A 24,107-nucleotide genomic window follows, 5' to 3' on the forward strand; every position below is an offset into this window, starting at 1 on the left:
GGTCAAGTAATACATTCGTGCTGATACTTGAAAATGCAGTATGAATAAACTGCACCTTCCGTAGCATTATTGGGCACCTGCTGACCTGGGGAGTTCATCTTTCAGTGTCCTATCTTTTTGCCTTTTCATACTGTTCACGGTGCTCTCGAGGTAAGAATACTGAAGTGGTTTGCCATTCCCTTCTCCAATGGACCACATTTTGTCAGAGCTCTCCACCATGACTTGTCCATCTTGGGTGGCCCTACACAGCATGGCTCGTAGTTTCATTGAGTTAGACAAGGCTGCGATCCATGAGATCAACTCCTAGAGTTGGTGATGGACAGGGAAGCCTGGTGTGCTGCAGTCCATGGGGTCGCAAAGAGTCAGACACGACTGAGCAACTGAACCGAACTGAACTGCACCTTTCTGTGTATTCAGGCTTCCAGCTGAGCTTGGCACCAGTATTCTTCACCACATGGGGGTCTGAGGGATCCAGTAAACACAATACTCAAAGATGTGTCAGAAAGCCCTATCAGTCCAGAGGCACCAGGGACAGGCACATACTGATGCCTTATTTAATCAACTTCTTTAAGGAATAACAGATTTCTCATAAGTTACTTTTCCATGAAGCAGACATTTTTCCTTTTCGGTGCTAGACATCTTGAATTTTGATATTTTTTGCCAGAAATCTTCCTAAAATGTACTGTCTATTCTTTCCCCTCTCAAGCAAAGGGTACTACCAACGTCCTTTACAGTACGGTAAAAGGTGTCTTGCAGGTAAGACAATGCAGTGGACAGTTTTTCTGTCACCTCCTTCAAAATGTGTCTGCCTGCTACCACTGTTAATAATGCCTTTCAAAGACCCTTTATAATTTTGCAACTTCAAATAATTTTTAAACTGGATTAAAAGCTAGATAATCATATTCTCTGAGACTAGTACATTAAATAAGACTCTGAATAAAGCTGAAAAGTAAAGGATGTGACTTTTGGACCACGATAACCTCTCAAAGGGTACCAGTCACATGGTATCTCTGACAATATGTATCAACAAAGAGAAGTAGCTGCATGAAGGACATTGGTAGTTAGGTGGTCCTTAAGTTAAAGAAGAGTAATTATTTTCACCCAAATGGATTAATTTATTTGATGAATATTTATGGAGCACCTAGGCTATTTTGGCTTCCTGGTAGCTCAGTTGGTAAAGAATCTGCCTGCAAGTGCAGGAGACCCAGATTCAATCCCTGGGTCAAGATCCCCTGGAGAAGGAAATGGCAACCCACTCTAGTATTCTTGCCTGGGAAATCCTGTGGACAGAGGAGCCTGGTGGACTACAGTCCATGAGGTCGTAAGAATTGGACACAACTTAGCGACTAAGTCACCACCTATTCCTTGTATGCCACCGTATTAAACACTGAAATATAATGGAGAATAAGACATAGTTCTCCCTCAAAACAGTTTATGGTCTATTTGAGAGCTTCTTAAAGGCATTCCCAACCATCTGCAGTGTTTGCCATATCCAAACACCGTCTGTACTTACTTGATGTTTTACTTGACTATCTAAATTCTATTTTTCGCCAATAAACAACACATAACTATTAAAAGAAAAACAGAAAAAGAACAGATGTATATATAACTGAATCACTTTGCTGTACACCTGAAACTAACTCAGCACTGTACATCAGCAATGTGTGTGCGTGTGTGTGCATGCTCAGTCATGTCTGACTCTGTGCAACGCCATGGACTGTAGCCTGCCAGCCTCCTCTGTCCATGGGATTTTCCAGGCAAGAATACTGTAGTGGATTTGCCATTTCCTTCTCCAACACTGTAAATCAACTATCCTCCAAAATAAAATAAAATTTAAATTAAACTTTAAGTAAGATAAAAACAGGTTTCTCTGTTAACCACCTAAATCACCATTAAGGTATCATTAAGCTATGGCATTTTGGAGACACCCACCTGCTGGAATCATATTGGAATCATATTACTGATCTACACTACCATTAAAGTTCAAATACTAGAGCCTGACACAGAGCCAATCAAATCACCAAGCTGATCTTCTTGTTCAAAAAGGTTTATAGGACCAGGAAATGAAAACTTCCAGCAGAGAGAAATGCTCGAGTTCATACACACACCTAATGGAGATGAGCATGCCCAAGGATGCTGAAGAACATGTGCAACTTATTGATGAGGGGTAACTATTAAGGACAAGGAACACTGATGTGGGATGCTGGATAAATGGCTATAGGAAGATGGACAAGGGGAATAATATATGCAGGGTGATATAGATGGGAGGAAGCCATACTTTAATAATAAACTGATCTCAATGCTAATGCTGCTGTGCTTCTAACAAACTAGGGAAAATATTTCAGTCTGTAGTCTTGATATCAGTCAACAAAATGACCTCCCAAAGTAAATAAAGCAATGACTAATAGCTCTTGGTAGCAAAGAGGTGATACCCAGGGAGACCATAAACTAGTAACAGGTCCAGAGTTCTCTCTCCTTGGACCTGAAAGGCTGCAGAAATGAGAAAGAAGGCATTAGCCAAGGTCAGGCTCAGCTTGAATTATGTGTTAAAGGTTATGTTAAGAACAGTTACAGGATGGACCCTGCTGCAGTCTGCCCTTTGGTGACGGGAAAAAACAAATTAAGTCTGTCAGATACTCAGCCATCCCAAGGAAGGTAAGGCTTGTTTTCAGGTGTCTAGTAGAGAAGGAGCAGCAGTGATTTCAGATAATGGAGTCAGAGTGGACAAACTGGAGAGAGAGGCCAAGTGAAGAGGAATAAGGTATAATTTAATCGGGATAACTGTCTTGGAAGGCCTGCCCAGAAGTCAGGTAGGCCATTTCTTATCATCTGGAGCACCATGCTTCCTGGAAAGACCATTTTATTTGGTATACAGAGAAGTCTGGCAGGATATAGTCCATGGGGTCACAAAGGAGTCAGATACCACTTAGTGACGTAACAATAGCAACAACCAATGCTTTAAACATAATGTGCTCTTAATCTTCTTGGCATGTGTCACAGAATACATCCACAATAACCTCATTACCATCCTCCCCACTACACACAGTGTCTTAAGAGTTGCTAAAGAAACTCCTCCACTGGCAGGCAATACTGAGAATGTTTAAAGATAAATTTTTAGTTTTTTAACTGACTATGAACTGGAATCCTGCTGTTCTGAAAGTAGACGACAGATGCCTAGGAAATTAAAGCAGCAACATGAAAATAGCTTTTCCTTAGCAACAAACTTACCCACAACCTTCCAGATAAAGCAGATTCACAGTTAGTAATTTCAGTAGAAATATGGGGTAGATTAAGGAAAATGAGATGGGAATACCAGACCACCTGACCTGCCTCTTGAGAAACCTGTATGCAGGTCAGGAAGCAACAGTTAGAACTGGACATGGAACAACAGACTGGTTCCAAATAGCAATATACGTCAAGGCTGTATATTGTCACTCTGCTTATTTAACTTCTATGCAGAGTACATCGTGAGAAATGCTGGGCTGGAAGAAGCACAAGCTGGAATCAAGATTGTTGGGAGAAATATCAATAACCTCAGATATGCAGATGACACCACCCTTATGGCAGAAAGTGAAGAGGAACTAAAACGCCTCTTGTTGAAAGTGAAAGAGGAGAGTGAAAAAGTTGGCTTAAAGCTCAACATTCAGAAAACGAAGATCATGGCATCTGGTCCCATCACTTCATGGCAAATAGATGGGGAAACAGTGGAAACAGTGTCAGACTTTATTTTGGGGGGCTCCAAAATCCTGGCGTGCTGCAATTCATGGGGTCGCGAAGAGTCAGACACAACTGAGCAACTGAACTGAACTGAAGGAAAACATAGCAGAAATGGGTTAGATTTTATCTTCTCTTTCCCTTTTCAAAGGATGGGACTGACCATTTTTCATATTTTTAAGTGCTAGGGGACGAAAAGTTTTAAAATATCTTTGTACGCGTCCCACCACTAGGCATACTTACGTGTGCGAATGCTGACACCTATGCTGTGTATGTCTACAGAGCACACAGAGATCTGTGAGCGTTCTGTTTGGCCTTAAGGTAACTTTTTCCATGAAACAAAGAAGGTCCAGCTGACAAAATCCTACACAATCCATAGATTCACTCTCTACTCTGGTTTCCTTCCATGCTGCTTGGGAGTGGGGCTGGAGGCGAGAATATAAATCAGCCCAATATAAATCTCCCAGTGTGGCGAACAAAGGGTAAGAAAATCATTAAAGATCTGTGAAATGCATGACTGCCATGGCATCACCACCCCCTCAACCCTACAGGATGTAGAAGTGCAGAGCCCTCTGGCTCTATCCATTAACTGGCTATATCATAACCTTGCAGGCATCAGTTTCCCCTACTATATTAGAGGTTTGGGTCAGCTCTTCCAAATAAGAAGAAGCACTCATCAAGAAACTGCTGACTGACTGATACCCCTGTCTTATGGGGTCAAACAACTTGAATGTCTTAGTGAGGTAAATACTTTAAAAAATGGTGGCTGTCTTTTTTCCATTAATAATCTCATGAATAACCTCTATACTCAAATATGGGAAGGAAAGAAGAACATTTAATCACTCTAAACAGTTATATTAAAAATGATCACAATTCCATGGTAGAAGACACAAAAAGAGTGTGAAGGACAGAAGAGATGAGGGGTTGAGACCACAGAAGGAGAGACAAGACAAAAATGTCCCACGCAGTTCAGAGAAGAGGAATTATTTCTCTCTCTTTCTTTAGATGACCCAAACTCTATTTAAAAAACTTTCTAGTCAAAGGTTCTGAGACTCCTAGTGCTTCAAAATAAGCCCATGTGGTATTATTTCAGACAATGTTTGAACTCACTCCTGGGTATTGCTTCCTTTCAAAGGGTCAAATCAAACATAGCTACAGCTACTGCTGGGAGACTTTAAAGCCAGATCAAGGCAAGAACCAGTAACAGCAGAAAATTAAAGGCTGGGTTGTGGGAGTTCCAGACTATGGTTAGAAGCTGACATAGTTTGGGAACAGGTTGTCAGAGCCTTCACTTCTTTGGTGTTGAGTCATCTCACCTATCCCAGCTGTGGCCAGGGACAAGGCGTAGTATTATCAGCACTGTGTTAGTGTGGTTACTGGGTCAGATTAATCTTCATGAAGGCTAAAAATACAAAGCCTTTGACAGTCTTTAGCTAAAATTAGGCCCAATGTGTTTTTAGGTGAAGAGAGAAAAAATGATTAAATATGTGAAGAACTTGAAGTACTTGCAAAGAAAGGTGCAGTGGATAACATCTGATTAAATAAAAAATTGGCTATTTGGAAAATAAGCTACTGAAAGTGAATATTCCTGTGCTGTGGCTTAACTATCACAATGTTCCTTAAATAAAAGTATCAGAAAGCTCCAGATTAGCTAACAAAGTCAGATTCCCAGGTCCTCTCCACTAAACTAAAATAGAGGCAAAGAACATTATTTCCCAACGGTATTGTTGCTGTTAAGTCACTCAGCGGTGTCCGACTCTTTGTGACCCCATGGACTGCAGCATGCCAGGCTTCCTGTCCTTCACTACCTCCTGGAGTTTGCGCAAACTCAAGTCCATTGAATTGGTGATGCCATCCAACCATCTCATCCTCTGTCAACCCTTTTTCCTCCTGCTCTCAATCTTCCCCAGCATCAGGGTCTTTTCCAGTGAGTTGGCTCTTCGTGTCAGGTGGCCAAAGCACTGGAGCCTCAGCTTCAGCAGTAGTCCTTCTAATGAATATTCAGGGTTGATTTCCTTTAGTATTGATTTGTTTGATCTCCTTGCTTATCCAAGGGACTCTCAAGAGTCTTCTCCAGCACCACGGTTTGAAAGCATCAATTTTTTGGCACTCAGCCTTCTCTGTGGTCCAACTCTCATGGGATACTGACTTCAAAACTATTTTCCCTTTTTGTATAGGGACTACATATAAGAAAGATACAATAGATAATCTCAAATAATCAAAAGATGAAAAACTAGAAATACTAAAGGGAATATTGATCACACTGTCAGTGCCCTCCCCAGCATCCTTGAATATGCAGCTGCTGTTTGCCTGCCCAACCCCAACCTTTGTAGATCAAAGATATCCATCCAGCAATCCCATTTCTGGGTAGTTAAGAGAACTGAAAACAGGATCGTGAAGAGATATTTGCATATTATATTCACTGCGGCATTAATAACAACAGCCAAAGTGTGGGAGCAACTGAAATGTCTACTTACAGATGAATGGACAAAGAAAATGTAGTATATACATAAAGTGGTATATTATTCAGAATTAACAAGGAAGGAACTCCTTTCACATGTGACAACATGGTGAACTTGAAGGCCAACATGCTAAGTGAAATAAGCCAGTCACAAAAGAACAAATACTGAATGATTCCAAATACTCATTTATATGAGTTACCTAAGTAGTCAAACTCACAGAAAGCAGAAAGTGGAAAGGTGGCTGCCAGAGACTGGGGGCAAGGGGAACTGGGGAGTTGCAGTTCAAAGCATATAAAGTTTCAGTTATACAAGATGAAAATGCTCTAGGGATCTGTTCAGTAAAATACTGGGCTTACAGTTAACAGTACTGTGCCACATGTGTAGAGATTTGTTAAGAGGGCAGATCTCATGTGTTCTGTCACCACAATAAGAAAACAAGGAAAGAAGCTATATGTGTGAGGAACAAGCTTGGAAAAAGAGCCAAGGAAAAACAATCAACTGTTTATTAAACTTTTGAATTTGAGCATGAAAGAAAAGAAGCTGAAAATACTGTAATTACTCAACTGGGTTCCCTAGAACATTATTCCCAAAAGATGATACATTTTAGAAGAGTTGTATGATCAAAACATTTGTGAAAAACTGCATATTGTTTCCTTCTTGGGTGTGTTCACTATGAAGATTAGTATATAAAAGACTCCAAGAAGTCCCAGAGTAAACCGGCCTAGTTAACATCCTTTAAGAAAGCATTTCCAAACCCATTTGACTCAGAAAAGGATTTCTTTGGGTAAAATAAATATTAAAAATACAATGGATTCATGTTTTATGAACAATGTACAAAATGATGATTTTAAGAACTAATTTTAGGGATAGATTCCTGGGCAGGGAAGACCTTCCTAATGAGAATTCCTCCTCCTCTTTCAAAAACTCAAATAACTAACCAACTTTACCCTTACCTTGCCTGAAATATTTAACTCTTTTTATCATGTGAAATTCCAACCAGATGTCTAATGATCTTCCAGAAGAGCTCAAATACTAGTCATTTATGATTTCATGTAAATTAATGTGTTATCAGTGTGACTGTATATTGACAGAGTGCTTTACAGCCTTCAAAACCACTTTAACACACATACACGCACGTCCTTCCTTCAAGGTATACAGTAAGTAAGTATAGTTAAGACTAAACTTCAGATTAGCTGATTCTAGTCTAGTATCCTTTCTACTAGTAAAAGGGCTCTACAGATCGAGTTGGTAAATGATACTCAATGTCAACTGCATGATGTATTTTAAGTTATAAACATTTTGGCTTTGAAATTCTGAGGCAACAACGTGATCAAGTGGTACTAAACAACAGCTGAGGTGGAATCCCTGAGATTTTTATAAAGAAATAGTTCACATAAATCAAACCATATGTTTTTGTTAGATTAAGGGAGACTCAAATGATTCTATCCTTACAAATTTCTCAGGACCATGGAGAATAGACAAAGGGCAGAAAAATGGCCATGTAAAAAGACTGCCCATTTTCTAACGGTCTCATTTTTCACACTGCAGAATCTTTCATATGTAAGTGACCTAGACTTGAGTTACAAAGAAAACTGGATTTAGCAGAGCTTTCAAATCTTAAGTGCTCATTTGGCATCACTTCTAAAAATACCATTAAAACAGACAGAATGGCTACAGGTGCCCTCTTTTGCCCTTGTTGTACTTAAACACTTTAAACTGTCCTAGGTTTTCACAGAAACACTGTTCAAAAGAACGTAAGGAAAATTTAATCCTAACATTACACAATTTCAGGCTCAAAATCTTTGTATTACCAGAGAAAAGATGCTGATAGAAATACCTCTTTCTAGACTAAAAAGAGGAAAAACCTTCAATCCTTTAAATAGAAAATGCATCCAGGTATTTACATCTTTAAATGAAACTTGAGTGTCTACATGCTTGTCTTGACTAACATCTAACCAGTCTGTCTGTAGATTGTCACTTTTGTTAAATTTTTTTTTTTTAGTGTCAACTTCCACTGTTTCATTATCCTTATATTAAAGATTCTTAGTGGAACTGAGCAGGAACTTTAAAGGAAAAAAAGAATTAACTGTTAGCCTTGGACATATGCTTAGGAGATAAAAGCTCTGTTCAAACAGGCCAGGTTCAGCAACAATATAAATCAACATCTCTACAGCCTCGTAACTTTCCAGAGCACTTCTTCACCTTCACTGTTTATCTGTGTAATAAACCGAAGATTTTAGGCTAGATGTTCTTACTATCCTGGGACAGTAAAATCATTAAAATAAAGCCTCTCAAATGTTAAGTACCTTGCCCAAGGTCACACTGTGACTGGGAGAAGAGACAGGAGTATAAACAGATCTCCCAATTTCCAAGCCGGGACACTTTTTCACTATAGCATGGTTCTGTGGGTGGTGAGAACACGAGTGGGTGTGAGGTGTACCTTCCCCCTTAGATACATAAATACCCCCCATTAGCTTTAGGGAGCCTCTGTTACCCATAAGAGTGTATGCCAAGGCGAAGAAAGGCTGAGAACCCTGTGCTGGGTATCATACTACCTTGATATTGTTGCCATAGGGACAGATAACCAATTGGCTGATAACTGGTAAACATTTAGCCATAAAGTATGCATAAATATAAGCCTTAAAGGACTTTTTTCAAGCTATTATTAACATCTCCTTTGAAGTAAAAACTGAAGCATGAATTGCATTTGTCTCATTTATAATAATGATCAATAACAAGGGTCATTATGACAGTGAAAATGCCAGTTTCACTAAATGTTACAGTCCAGTGGAACTGCATTGGCTCATACTGACTTGAAAAAAGGTTTACATGAAGACAACACAAAAAATAAAAGCAGGACAACTGCAACACAAAATTTCAAACTCCTTTTGTTAATGTTCAAAATAACTTATAGACATACTGGCAAACCCTGAGAGCAGACTCCAGATGTGTCCGGCTCTGTGCAGTGTATGTTCAGCTGAAAAGTTACATGAACTATGGAAACACATATAAAACTAAAGCACCTATAATACAATTCAGGAGTTCCTACCCTGGTTTGTGTGAAAAGAAAGAAGTGGGGTTAAAGAAACAGTAGACCCTGAATGAACAGCAAGGTTTGGGAAGGGAGTTCCATGAACAGAGGCAGCTCTCATGTCAATTAATGACAGGTGTCTTGAGAGTCTGTCTCCAAGCCTCTCCTAGGCTCTCTTCTGCTGTAAATAAACCGGTTAGATGAGGTCATGCCCAAGTTAAAGTCCAGCTTTAATGGACTATAAGTGTTAAAGAATACTTTTTGATATGCAAACAGCAAAACCTAAACATCTTTATTAATTCAAGTGAATGCACTTAACTAAGTAAAAAAAGAAAGCTGTGCAGAGTGCCCTCTGGTGGACAGCTGGACAGGCCGAAGGAAGCTCTCAAGTCATCAGCATTCATTCATTCAAATATAATTAATTAATGTGGGTCCACTGTGTGTCACTTATTGAGTATCCAGGAGTTAATACAAGAGACACAATCATTGCCCTCACTGATTGTACGGTCTGGAAGCGACTGAGTGAAGTCGCTCAGTCGTGTCTGACCCTTTGCGACCTGTGGACTGTAGCCCACCAAGCTCCTCCGTCCATGGGATTCTCCAGGCAAGAATACTGGAGTGGGTTGCCACGCATAGATGGACATTAAACAAAGCATTGCTTCCTTTTTGTTGTTCAGTTGTTAAGTCGTGTCTGACTCTTTGCAACCCCATAGACTGTAGCTAGCCAGGCTCCTCTGTCCTCTACTGTCTCCCAGAGTTTACTCAAATTCATGTCCATTGAGTCAGTGATGCTATCTTATCATCGTATCCTCTGCCATCCCATTCTTCTTTTGCTTTCAATCTTTCCCAGCATCAGGGTTTTTTTTTTTCCAATGAGTTGGCTCTTCACATCAGATGGCTGACATATTGGAGCTTCAGCTTCAGCATCAGTCCTTCCAATGAATATTCAGATTTGATTTCCTTTAGGATTGCTTCATTATAGAGGTACTGAATGCCACAAAGGAATAACAGATGGGATTATGACAATGATCTATGGGAAAGCTGTAAACACCACTGAAGAAAGGATTCCTAAAATTGTCACAAATAAGGAAAAGTGGGTTTTAGGCAGGGAGAGGTAACTATCCATAATCACCCTGTAAAACACGAGAAAAAGACCCAGATGAGGAAACGGGAGCTGAAGCAGAGGCAGTATGTAGTACACGGAAGGTCATGTAGGCAGTGTTAATTGACTTTGACCTCGAACCTAAGGGCAGTAGAACATAATCAAAAGGTTTAAGGGAGGGAAAGATGTGATTTAAATCATGATTTTTTAAAGACTGCTTTAGATTTTTTTTTTTCATTTTTTGTTTATTTCTGGCCGTGCTGGGTCTTTGTTGCCACATGGACTTTTCTCTAGTTGTGCTGAGCAGGGCTACTGTCTAGTAGGGCACGGGCTTCTCACTGCAGTGGCCTCTCTCGTCACAGAGCATGGGCTCTAGGGTGAGCAGGCGTCAGGAGCCGCGGCGTGCAGGCTCAGTGCCTGCAGTTCCCGGGCTCTGGAGCACAAGCGCAGTAGTTGTGGATCATGGGCTTAGTTGCTCTGCAGCATGTGGGATCTTCCCAGACCAGGGATCAAACCCACATCTCCTGCACTGGCAGGCAGATTCTTTACCACTGAGCCACCGGGGAAGCCCAAAGTGCTTTAGTTTTTAATGCAAAGAATGAATTGGAGATGGGCTAAAGTTGAACTGGGGAGACCAATGAGGAACCAATTGTAGATGTCCAGGTGAGAGATGCCAGTGACTCACGCCAGTATCACTGACAGCCTTCCAGGGTTACTCCCAATCCCTGCTCCCTCACATATCATCCTAATTTATTCTACACGCTTACTGAGTGTCACCCATGTGCAAAGTACTCCCATTCAGACCTCTGGGCACAGTGGCAGAGTCAAGATCATGGCAGCAGTCCTGATCTGTAAGACAGTGGTCGCCATCTCTTTTGGCATCGGGGACCCGTTTTGTAGAAGTTAATTGTTCCATGGACTGAGGTGAGGGAGATACTTTTCGGATGATTCAAATACATTACATTTATTGTGCACTTTGTTTCTAATTTAATGCCACTGCTGATATGACAGGAGGTACTGGTCCATGGCCTGGATGGTGGGGAACCCTGCTGTAAAGAACCACCATTTAGAGTTTCTTCCACCTCTGGAGTCTTCTCACTGCTGTGCAAATGTGGCATAAAGCTTGCCGATGTGTAGATTTATCAGCCCACTACAACAGGTGACATATTCTTGGGGGACCTTAATTAATACATAGCAGGGGGCAGAAATTTGCCAACAGCCCAGCCTACCTTGTTACCGTGACTTTGAAGAGCACAGGTTAATAAGTAGGATTCCCTGCCTCTAATGATCCCTTTGAACTGTGGTGCTGGATTTGTATGGTATATGAATTATACTTCAAAAAGGTACAAAGTCTTACCTTTTAAATTTAAAAGTCTTACCTTAAAAATTAAAAAAACCACCTTTTGCCTAAAAGGTGAAGAGATACCCCACATCCAAGGTAAGAGAAACCCAAGTTAGACAGTAGGCACTGAGAGAGTGCATCAGAGGGAAGACAGACTGAAACCACAGTCACAGACAACTAGCCAATCTGATCACACGGACCACAGTCTTGTCTAACTCAATGAAACTAATCCATGCTGTGTGGGGCCACCCAAGATGGACGGGTCATGGTGGACAGGTCTGATAGAATGTGGTCCACTGGAGAAGGGAATGGCAAACCACTTCAGTATTCTTGCCTTGAGAACCCCATGAACAGTATGAAAAGGCAAAAAGATAAGACACTGAAAGATGAACTCCCCAGGTCGGCAGGTGCCCCATATGCTACTGGAGATAAGTGGAGAAATAACTCGAGAAAGAATGAAGGGATGGAGCCAAAGCAAAAACAACACCCAGTTGTGGATGTGACTGGTGATAGAAGCAAGGTCTGATGCTGTAAAGAGCAGTATTGCAATGGAACCTGGAATGTCAGGTCCATGAATCAAGGTAACTTGGAAGCGGTCAAACAAGAGATGGCAAGAGTGAACATCGACGTTTTAGGAATCAGCGAACTAAGATGGATTGGAATTGGTGAATTTAACTCAGATGACCATTATATCTACTACTGTGGGCAGAAATCCCTTAGAAGAAATGGAGTAGCCATCATGGTCAACAAAACAGTACAAAATGCAGTACTTGGATGCAATCTCAAAAACGACAGAATGATCTCTGTTCATTTCCAAGGCAAACCATTCAATATCATGGTAATCCAAGTCTATGTCCCAACCAGTAATGCTGAAGAAGCTGAAGTTGAATGGTTCTATGAAGACCTACAAGACCTTTTAGAATGAACACCCCAAAAGGATGTCCTTTTCGTTATAGGGGACTGGAATGCAAAAGTATGAAGTCAAGAAACACCTGGGGTAACAGGCAAATTTGGCCTTGGAGTACAGAACGAAAAAGGACAAAGGTTAACAGAGTTCTGCCAAGAGAATGCACTGGTCATAGCAAACACCCGCTTCCAACAACACAAGCGAAGACTCTACACATGGACTTCACCAGATGGTCAACACCAAAATCAGATTGATTATATCCCTTGCAGCCAAAGATGGAGAAGCTCTATACAGTCAGCAAAAACAAGACCAGGAGCTGACTGTGGCTCAGATCATGAACTCCTTATTGCCAAATTCAGACTTAAATTGAAGAAAGTGGGGGAAACCACTAGACCATTCAGGTATGACCTAAATCAAATCCCTTATGACTATACAATGGAAGTGAGAAACAGATTTAAGGGACTAGATCTGATAGACAGAGTGCCTGATGAACTATGGATGGAGGTTCATGACATTGTACAGGAGACAGGAATCAAGACCATCCCCAAGAAAAGAAATGCAAAAAAGCAAAATGGCTGTGTGAGGAGGCCTTATAAATAGCTGTGAAAAGAAGAGAAGCCAAAAGCAAAGGAGAAAAGGAAAGATATAAGCATCTGAATGCAGAGTTCCAAAGAATAGCAAGCAGATGAGAAAGCCTTCCTCAGCGATCAATTCAAAGAAATAGAGGAAGACAATAGAATGGGAAAGACTAGAGATCTCTTCAAGAAAATTAGAAACACTAAGGGAACATTTCATGCAAAGAAGGGCTCAATAAAGGACAGAAATGGTAGGGACCTAACAGAAGCAGAAGATATTAAGAAGAGGTGGCAAGAATACACAGAAGACCTGTACAAAAAAGATCTTCACAACCCAAAAAATCACGATGGTGCGATCACTCACACTCACCTAGAGCCAGACATCCTGATGTAAAGTCACATTGGCCTTAGGAAGCATCACTACAAACAAAGTTAGTGGAGGTGATAGAATTCCAGTTGTGCTATTTCAAATCCTGAAAGATGATGCTGTGAAAGTGCTGCACTCAATATGTCAGCAAATTTGGAAAACTCAGCAGTGACCACAGGACTGGAAAAGGTCAGTTTTCATTCCAATCCCAAAGAAAGGCAATGCCAAAGAACGCTCAAACTACTGCACAATTGCACTCATCTCACATGCTAGTAAACTGATGCTCAAAATTCTCCAAGCCAGGCTTCAGCAATACGTGAACCATGAACTTCCAGATGTTCACGCTGGTTTTAGAAAAGGAAGAGGAACCAGAGATCAAACTGCCAACATCCACTGGATCATCGAAAAAGCAAGAGAGTTTCAGAAAAACATCTATTTCTGCTTTATTGACTATGCCAAAGCCTTTGACTGTGTGGATCACAATAAACTGTGGAAAATTCTTCAAGAGATGGGAATACAAGACCACCTGACCTGCCTCTTGAGAAATCTGTATGCAGGTCAGGAAGCAACAGTTAGAACTGGACATGGAACAACAGACTGGTTCCAAATAGGAAAAGGAGTCCGTCAAGGCTGTATATTGTTACCCTGCTTATTTAACTTATATGCAGAGTACATTATATGAGAAATGCTGGGCTGGATGAATCACAAGCTGGAATCAAGATTGCTGGGAGAAATACCAGTAACCTCAGAAATTCAGATGACACCACCCTTATGGCAGAAAGTGAAGAGGAACTAAAGAGCCTCTTGTTGAAAGTGAAAGAGGAGGGTAAAAAGTTGGCTTAAAGCTCAACATTCAGAAAACGAAGAGCATGGCATCTGGTCCCATCACTTCATGGCAAATAGATGGGGAAACAGTGGAAACAGTGACAGACTTTATTTTTGGGGGCTCTAAAATCACTGCAGATGGTGACTGCAGCCATGAAATTAAAAGACGCTTACTCCTTGGAAGAAAAATTATGACCAACCTAGACAGCATATTGAAAAGCAGAGACATTACTTTGTTAACAAAGGTCCGTCTAGTCAAGGCTATGGTTTTTCCAGTGGTCAGGTATGGATGTGAGAGTTGGACTATAAAGAAAGCTGAGCAAAGAAGAATTGATGCTTTTGACCTGTGGTGTTGGAGAAAACTCTTGAGAGTCCCTTGGACTGTGAGGAGATCCAACCAGTCCATCCTAAAGGAGATCAGTCTTGGGTGTCCACTGGAAGGACTGATGTTGAAGCTGAAACTCCAATACTTTGGCCACCTGATATGAAAAGCAGATTCACTGGAAAAGACCCTGATGCTGGGAAAGATTGAGGGCAGGAGGAGAAGGGGACAACAAAGGATGAGATGGTTGGATGGCATCACCGACTCAATGGACATGGGTTTGGTGATGGACAGGGAGGCCTGGCGTGCTGCGGTTCATGGGGTCGCAAAGAGTGAGACACGACTGAGTGACTGAACTGAACTGAACTTGCCTAAAGATGGTGACATGGATGAGTAAGATGACAGTAGAGATGAGAGTGTCAGAAGTTACAGGAGTGACGGTTTCTATAACTGTTGCATATTGGCATATTTTATATTCTCAGGCAAGGAAATACTAATGTTGCTTATTTATAAAATAGGAACTCTCTGGAAAGCTCAAATCAACCTTTAGAAGACACATAAACATAAAAGTGATATCAACCTAAAAAAGCTTCTACAGCAAAGGGTGCAGTTAACAGAGACTCAGAGTACCATAGGCAACAAAATAAGGTATTGCTGAAAATGAAAGTGTTAGTTACTCAGTGTGTCCAACTGTTTGCGACCCCATGGACTGCAGCCCACCAGGCTTTCTGTCCATGGAGTTCTCCAGGCAAGAATTCTAGAGTGGGTTGCTATTTCTTTCTCCAGGGGATCTTCCTGACCAAGAGATCTAACCTGAGTCTCCTGCAGGCAGATTCTTTACTGTCTGAGCCACCAGGGAAGCTCAAAGGTATTGCTGGCTATGTTCAAAGCAAGAAGAAAACGAGAAGAAAGAGTAATGTTTGGGGGAAGGGAGTACAATATTCACAGAAAACCAGTGAAAAGGAGCCCCACTCAAGACAGAAGCTGGCCTCCATCTCTCATAGTAAAGAATATGGTCTGCACCTTGGTCAGCGCGAACAAAGAGCATGAAGATGGAGCTGGGAGACAGGGAGAGAAGGGAATCCATCAGTTGCAGTAATTTTCAGTTTTCCCACTCAAATGATTCTCATTCCAGGCCACTGAAGGAACCAACAGATCCCTTTTGACACCATGTGGCATCACAACAGTCCCACTATACACCTGCCCAGTGAGTCACACTATGTACTGCTTTCTTTTTCAGTACCTCTTCTGGGCTTCTCAACAATCTAGTGGGGGTACACAAAGCTATTACTATTATTGTCCTTATTCTGAAACTCAGACTTTGAGTGACCTGCTCAAAATCACACAGCCTGCTGGGAAGAGGACCACATCTAGACCCAACCATCTGACTCTGCCCAGGGTTCTTTTCACTAACCAGTGTAACTTTTCACTGCATCTTCAGCAGAGCAATGATAAAATTCAAGCCATTTAATATTAACAACATCAGTGTAAGTACACTTCCAGCAAGATGAATACTGTTAAATCAGCAAGTGCCAGGTAAACATTTTAACTGCCATATGACTCTGGATGTTCAATCTTCAAATCCCATTTAATCTTCAGACTTTCCCCAGGGGTTACAGATGAGGACCCAAGGCTCTTGGCATTAAGTAACTTGTTTGGGGTCACCAGAGGTCTGGTGATTGGTGCAGCAGAGGTTTAAATGTACTAGGATCTGTTCTAGCTCCAAACTCCATACTCCTTCTATTACAACTGGCTGCTACCCTAAATGTTTATCAAGGACCATCCTAAGGTATGGAGGGTATAGGTAACCCAAATGCAAAGAGCAGAAACAGTCAATGGTGTTCCTGAGAAGCTTGATGAGCCAAACACTTTTCTATAACATGGCCTGTGATTATGCTAACAAAAGAAACATCACTTCTTTCTTCCTTACCTAGGTCTAAGTCTTGCGGGAATCAATGCTGAGGGCATGAGTATAGCAGAGGTGAGAGCAGAGGTAGGCAATAAAACAAATACTGCCTGAACTTTCCAGATTCTTAAAGGAGTTCAAAGAATACCATAAACCCTGGAGTAAATGCACTTCCTTCTAACGAAGGAGTAAGACAGGAGGTTGTTAGGGTGGGGGCAAAGGAAAAGTGGAATCTTCTTCTATCATCTTTAGGACCTACCTCCTGAGCAGTCTCACACCTCCTAGCTTCAGAGGGGAACAAAAAGAAAGCTACTTGGATACAGATGAGAACACAAGCGCTTTTCAGGTTAAGTTTATTGCCTGGGATTCACCACTGACTGCAACAGCAGTCTAAATGTAATGCAATCTGGGGTTCCAGATTCACAAACATAGAGGCACAAGCAAGTCCACTAGCAGCCGAAGTTAACAGAACCCTCCACAGAGCACCATTTGTTAATCCAACAAAGGTTTACCAAGCACCTACTGTATCTACATCTGGAGAAGTTAAAGGTAAACCACTCCAGTATTCTTGCCTGGGAAATCCCATGGACAGAGGAGCCTGGTGGGATACAGTCCACGGGTCGCAAAAAGTCAGACACGACTGAGTGACTAAACAACAACAGTATCTAGACATCAAGCGGTGGGGAAGCAGAGAATGAGACGGACACCATGCCCAGCTTTGCGGAGCTCACAGTCTGTAGGGGAATTACTGCTACCAAAGGGGTGTTGTGGGCGCTTCAAAAGTAGGAATGGAGTTGAATCTTTATCACCCCTGACTTTCCACTGATTTAGAGTGTTTCACAGTTTTGTAAAACAATTATTCATTTTAATTAAAAAACAAACCACCACTACTTACTTTTAAGGATCCCAGAGACGTAGCAAATAGACTGTTTATTTTAAGCACTGGCTTTTGTAATTTGATCTATGTCTTAAAGAAAATGTTATCTTATTGACTTTAAAAAAATCCATCACCCATTGAAACTTTCACCTCCTAACACACTTAGGTCTGCTACACAAAACCAGTTAGTCAACCACAGAGAGGAGTTGACACCTGGTAAGAAAACACATTTACTAATTTATTCCCGTCCAGTGTATGCCCCCAAAACAGCCTTGACTGGAAGCATTAACAGCCATTGAACAATTGCATATGGAGGTGTTTAAGGCTTGATGTTTTCCCCCTTGCTCCATTACTCTATCAATCAGGTCTCAGATTAGCTCCTAACTCCTTCTAGTCCCCTAAGCTTCCAAATAGTGGCAGAACTGGGGTTTAAAGATTTAAACCTGCGTCTGTCCCCAAACCCAACTGAGCACACCAATGCTCTCCAGCTCTACTGTCTCCTGTTTGGATGACAGCAAATCTGAGTGCCTCGACTGGCCAGGCAGGCAACGTCAATGAGCAAGGAGACAGATAATGGATATGTCTATTTGCTATGAGCAGGAGAAAGACAGAGAGTTGTAGAGGGGACTAGAGGGGACAGCAAGCAGCTACTGCTATCAATAGCTCCAGCAATTGCTATCACATATGATCTTGCAAGTTTAAGAGAAATGGGAACTTCAAAATTTTATGTATACTCCTGAATGTTAACATTAAATGTTAGTTCGAGTTCTTTAAGAGGACCACGTGGGTCAAACAGGCTCTCAATCATTGTTACTGTGCTGTTGGCATCATCTTTTTTTCCAAAATATTTATTTATTTGGCTGCGCCAGGACTTCTTGCAGCACACGGGATCTTCAGTTGTGGCATGTGGGATCTAGTTCCCTGACCAGGGGTGGAACCTAGGGCCCCTGCACTGGAGTGCCTTAGCCACTGGACCAGCAGGGAAGTCCTGGCACCATCTTTTAAAGAGCACTGGTTTGCTTCACTAAATTGTGCAGCATTACTTTCATAAGTGTGACATCGCCCCAGGGATGGAGGAAACAGAAAGTTCATTAACGCCTTAAATACCAAGGGTAGTCTCTTTTTCAGGCAGCCTAGATGGACTCATGGACCAATGCCACATAAGGTGATTTTCTCCCCAGGGGCCCATGGAATAGCTTTCATTTCTTTCCCATAGCAATGATACCCCAAGCAGTTGCTTACCCGTTTGTCAATGTCATTGTGTTGGAGCTGCACAAAGCGAGCGCTGATGGCTGCGATGTAACTCTGCTGATTGGAGAATGCCACACGGCCGGCACCTTTGGGGTACTTCAGCTCGGGGTCTGTATCAATGCCAGCATAGCAGACACCACCATATAAACGGTCCATGATCATTGCCAGTTCAACTGCAAGAAAATAAACACCATTTGGTATAAATGTTTAGAAGGGTCTCTTGTCCAGGAGAAGGAAGGACTATATGGAAGAATCATGCAGTGTAACTAAGAAATAGAAAACCCATGTTAAGTATCATGAAGAGTGTCCACACCAGTCTTAGAACTCAAGAAGGGGAGCTCCTCATAGGATATTTGAAAACAAAATGAAAAAAGAAAGAAAGAAAGAATTTACACACACACACAAATTTACATAATGAGAACTTCAGCAATAGTATAAAAGAAATGATCTATCAGCAACCCTCCTTTCTAATTTCTAACTGCTTAGTCCACTAGAGTGGACCCTGGGCAGGCAAAGCATCTCAGGTGCCCTAACAAGTTAATGAGAAACAGTCTACTTACTGACCCCCAGGGCTGAAAGTAATTACTAAAGTCACACTACTAAATTAAGATTAAGCTATAGAAAGAATTAATTCTAGAGGCAATATGTTTATAGCCGAGAAATAACTCTCCACAACTTTTTAAAAAATAAAAGATTTGGAGTTTATTTCAACTGAGGAATCTCCACACTAACTTCTCACACTAAATTCTAAATAACAATGCTAAAAATGATAATAGCAGCAATAAACATTTATTGAGTGCTTATAATTACCAGGAAACACTAAGCTGCTACAAAGGCAGTAAAAGCACACCCATCCTGTACCCTGCTATAAATCCAGAGGTCTGGTCTGCACTCTTCACTAGAGCTCTTTGGTATATCTGCAAAACACCTGGACAGAAGGCATTTGGAAATTGGACATTCCAAAGGTCTGATATTCTACAACTGTCCTCATCAAAAGGTACCACGGAGAGACATACAGCAGTTCCTTACCTGGATCCAAACTGCCTGAAGTTAACTGTTTACTTGATACTGGATGGCACCTCCTCCAGGTATGACCACTCCTTTCAGGCCACTCACATGGTTTTAAGTCCAAAAGACTTAGCCCTACTCCTAGGGAATGACCCAAGAACCCACTTCCTCAAATACCTACACATGGTATTTGGAAAGGAGCGGACAGGGAAGACAGATGAAGACCTGGGCCACAGCCAGTGTGCAAAGGCCCCCAGACAGCTGAGCTACACAGGAATCAGTATCTGGGGAGAAGGAGAGCTGCACAGGCTGGAGTGGCCGGAGAGCTCTGCAGCAGGTTCAAGGGCTGAAGGGCTTAATGATGCAAGAACGCCACCAGATTTCTATGAACAGAAGGAAAGCCATGTACTACTGGTTTCTATAATGGGCAGCTGCTGAGGCAGCAACAAAGTTATGTTGCTGTGAAAGAAAGGCTGTCTTTCTATCTGACTTCTTCAAACCGGACTGCTTAATACTGGTAGTGGATTTCTAAGCTTCTGTTTCTAATAGGAAGAATGACTTAACAACCAACAGGTAATTTTCAGAAGATGAGTAAATAAGCTAGCAGTAATTAAGCCAGAGAATAAGTGCTTTTAAAGACAGAAGAGCAGAAGGCTACCCCAATGATCCCATTATGATCAGAATTACTGAGTCATATCAGTCAAAGAAACATTGCTGGTTAGAGCCCAAGTGGACCCTGACTTCGGTCTTGGGGCAGGATCCAGAAATCACATTCATTCAAACAGTGCAGTAAGAATCATGTCCCTGTTTAGTTGTTAAGTCCTGTCTGACTCTTTGGTGACCCCATAGACTGCAGCCCACCAGCCTCCTCTTTCCATGGGATTTCCCAGGCAAGAATAAAGAATACTGGAGTAGGTTGCTATTTCCTTTTCCAGGGGATCTTCCCAACCCAGGGATTGAACCCGAGTCTCCGGCTTGGTAGGCAGATACTTTTTTTTACCACTGAGCCATCTGGGAAGCCCAAGAATCACATATGTACCCTGAATATCAGAATTTAGTGGGTCCTTACTTTGTCTCAACAACTTATGATAGCTTAAGGACTTCCTCACATAGCTAATGTTATTCCAGTCACAGAGAAGAAGAAATCGAAAGCTGAATTTATTCACCTTAGTCGTTAATGAATTTCCTTTATTAGTCAAGTTGGCTTAGTAAAATAGGTAACCTTGGGGCCTGGAAATTAAACACTAATTTCCCAAAGACATGGCTTCTTCTGGAATAGAATAAGACAGTGAACATTCCCTCAGCCTGGTGAATGGCCAGGAGACGAATGTTGGCAAAGGACTGAATGAGCCTGTCTCCTACCCTTAGGAAGGACTCAAGAAAGTGTCTAATTTAGAAAGAGAGCTTGAACCTCCAGCTGAAGACAAGAACTACTGTAACCAGAGGTTCTACGGCATCTTGGTCTCCAAAGGAAATTTAGGGATCCGCTGATGCCAGAGACAGCACCTTCCACAAGCACTTTGTGAATCTGGCTGTTGGAAAATCATCTTCTCGGCCCAAAGATTCAGTCATGGCTGATGCTACTGGCAGTTAAGCAGTTCTGACAGGAAAAAGAAACCTTCACTCACTTACGCTTTTATGAAAATTATATAAATTAATAATTTCCACTTAGAAGCTTATGTGCAGTCATTTTCTTGGCCACCCAAGAGCCTGCAGGCATTTGAGCCTACGAAGTCTTACTCAAGTGAAGGACAATTTATTGAGAAGCTAGAAGAAAGAATCCAAGGTGACTACAGAAAGTTTTTTGGGGGGAAGAATATGAAGACTACTCATTTCTCTACCTTAACCTATATTTTAGCTACAAAAACCTCAATAGTCTGATGATCCTTGAAGAAAAGTAAATAATAACTCAACAACTGCTGTTTGTATTTGGTCCTTACTCAGTCAGCAAGTCCTCATTAAAAGTGTACTTCCTGCTGCCTAAACTAATGCTGGGCTCAAAGGACAGAGGGATGTCACTTAAGTACTAAACAGCATTTCTAATTACTGAGAAAAGTAACCAGTTGGTAAAAAACATTAAAAAAAAGAGTAATTTAATTCATCTACTACATAGGTAACTAACGAACACAAAGCAAGCTTTCCTAAAGTCCTACAAAATTCTAATCTGAAAATACTTTTTATATGGAAGATACAAATTCACCTACAGATGTCATAATATACAACTACTCGGAGAGGCTAGGTTTTAAAGATTTCTTTACAGTGAGCATTATCAGTTAATGTAGGAAAGTTCCATATAAATTCCCTTCCTCTGAATGAGGAGGAAGCTGAGCCAGCAAGAGGGCTACCATTTTAACTACTCGGGAGGAAGAGAGAAAAACAGAAGAAAAGCAGTAAGGATCTGGTAAAAGTCAACTAAAACCTTCACGGATCTACCTGTACATTATGAACTCCATCCTGCTCTTGAAATGTGAGTCTTTGATCAAGGATATGTCTTATCTGGAAAATGTAGTCAAACCACCTACTAAATGTACGACAGTGAATCCTCATGTGAAACCATCCTCTGTAGATAACAAGGACAGCGTTATCTCCCAGGAGCACGTTCTTAACATTTAACATGAGGAAGATGAGGGTCCCAGAGGTTGAAATTCAGACAGACAGAGGTGACAGCAGGCATAGACAGAGTCTGTGAGGAAGTCAGATATCTTTAAACCACTTCTCTTTTTTCTTTCCCATCCAGTGTTAACAGGGTCTGTCTGGTCACCACAGGGGTGGGAAATTACGAGTTCTGGTAGCCATATCCAAGGGCATTCTGTACTTTGGTTAAGATGTTCTATGCTCTTATGATAACTCAAGTCAGCTCATAAACAACTGTTCCATGAGAACAGTATACTACTATAAGTCTAACCTACACACTGGCTCTTGTGTCCCAGACTAGAGAGGGAAACAAAAATACTGCAGTTGTATGTAGCGTATAGTATGTCTGTGAATTCCTCTGGGTTGTGGTGACCATGCCCTGGAGGTGAATCTGAACCCCAACTTGTTTTGCTCCCAATTCTTCATAAAGATCTGAAAGGGATCAGCTCAACAGAAAGAAAATCATGATGACTCTCCCATCCTGCCTGACCCCAGGGTCCTGTTCCTAAGGTTTAATTAGATTTCAAAGTTAGCCTAAGGCAATGTAGAAGTCCAAGATACTATGAGAGCCAAATGGGACAGAGCAGGAATGAGGGTTCCTGAGGGAAATACTAACACATTCATCTTTTCAGATTTTAAATCATGAATCCAGAAGTTCCATTTCTCCTCTTTGGAAATAACAAAGCAGACAGGAAAGAGGCATATGGCACCTCAGGGTGACAAAGAGGCTTGCACTTCTGAAAGAAAGGAAAATTCAACTCGAAGGTGAACTTTCTGAGTTTACAATTGCCGAGTTGGATCACCAAAGCCGTTCACGTATCTTCAGTAGAGGAAATGCTCATAAGCTTCCACTCTGTATGAGATATTGGGAAGTTATGAATATTTTCAAATAAATGGTATGAACAACCAACTAAGTCTTAGCGATAAGAGTATTTAAGTTGATTAAATCGAGCTGGTACCAGGCTGACTGTTATTACTGTTATGGAGACAGAATCTCATATCTCAGCCTGATAAAGCAGCTTCCTTCTGTGTAGAGAGTCCCAGACTTGAAGTCTGGAGATCTGAGTTTGAGCCTTAGCTTTTTTAATTGTTGTGGTCTTGACTAATCACCCCCTTTGAACTCTGTTTCCTTATTTCTATGATGAAAAGTCTACCACTTACAACCTCACAAGGTTTTCATGAGGATTAAACATATATGAGAACTCTGGGCATACTGTTGGGTACAGAGCAGCGTTCAAATGTTTTGTTTTGTCCAGGGGTTGTTTTTCTTTAACATTTGCTTAACTCACAAATCTTTGCTTAACATTAACTTGGCCTGGTTTCTGCTCCATAAACACCAGTTCATCCCAGTCTTACTTAAGCTTTAAGTTAATGTTATTCAAACTGCCACTGATATGGCAACCTTTGACATCAGCTGCGGGTGAGGGTGTGCTTTCCTAAAGGAGGGAGCTCACAAACACCAATCAACATTAGAAAATCCTTAATCTTAAGGGCAGTGCAGTGAATTAAGTCAGTATGCCAATTCTGGAGTTTATCTGAGACAACTCATTCTGAACTTGGGACTGGGTGAAAGAAAAAGCTTCGAGTGCTGACCAATTTGACATAAGATGATTTCTGTCTGCTACCACTTCACTGAACAAAGAGGATATGGTTATAATACTCCTCCTTCCTAAATCACAAATCAGGATGTGATTCCTAATATGTGTGCCCTACCAGAATGTTTGCACAGAATGTGTGGAATAAATGCTCTTAGAAAAATTCATCATGTTCTCCAGATGTATGCC

At 41.4% G+C, this 24,107-nt stretch overlaps 1 protein-coding gene across 10 annotated transcripts in view; it reads right to left on the reverse strand.

Moving 5' to 3' along the window:
- The window catches only part of CPEB3 (cytoplasmic polyadenylation element binding protein 3), a 263,323-nt gene that overhangs the window by 75,358 nt on the left and 163,858 nt on the right, over positions 1–24,107 (reverse strand). For all 10 annotated transcript variants that reach the window (XM_059881919.1, XM_024985731.2, XM_024985732.2 and 7 more), the window contains one exon: positions 18,673–18,854. In XM_059881919.1, coding sequence (XP_059737902.1) covers positions 18,673–18,854 — 182 coding nt within the window. The remainder of the gene's footprint in view (positions 1–18,672; positions 18,855–24,107) is intronic.

This window comes from Bos taurus, chromosome 26 (assembly GCF_002263795.3).
Source record: "Bos taurus isolate L1 Dominette 01449 registration number 42190680 breed Hereford chromosome 26, ARS-UCD2.0, whole genome shotgun sequence".
Classification (NCBI taxonomy): Eukaryota; Metazoa; Chordata; class Mammalia; order Artiodactyla; family Bovidae; genus Bos; species Bos taurus.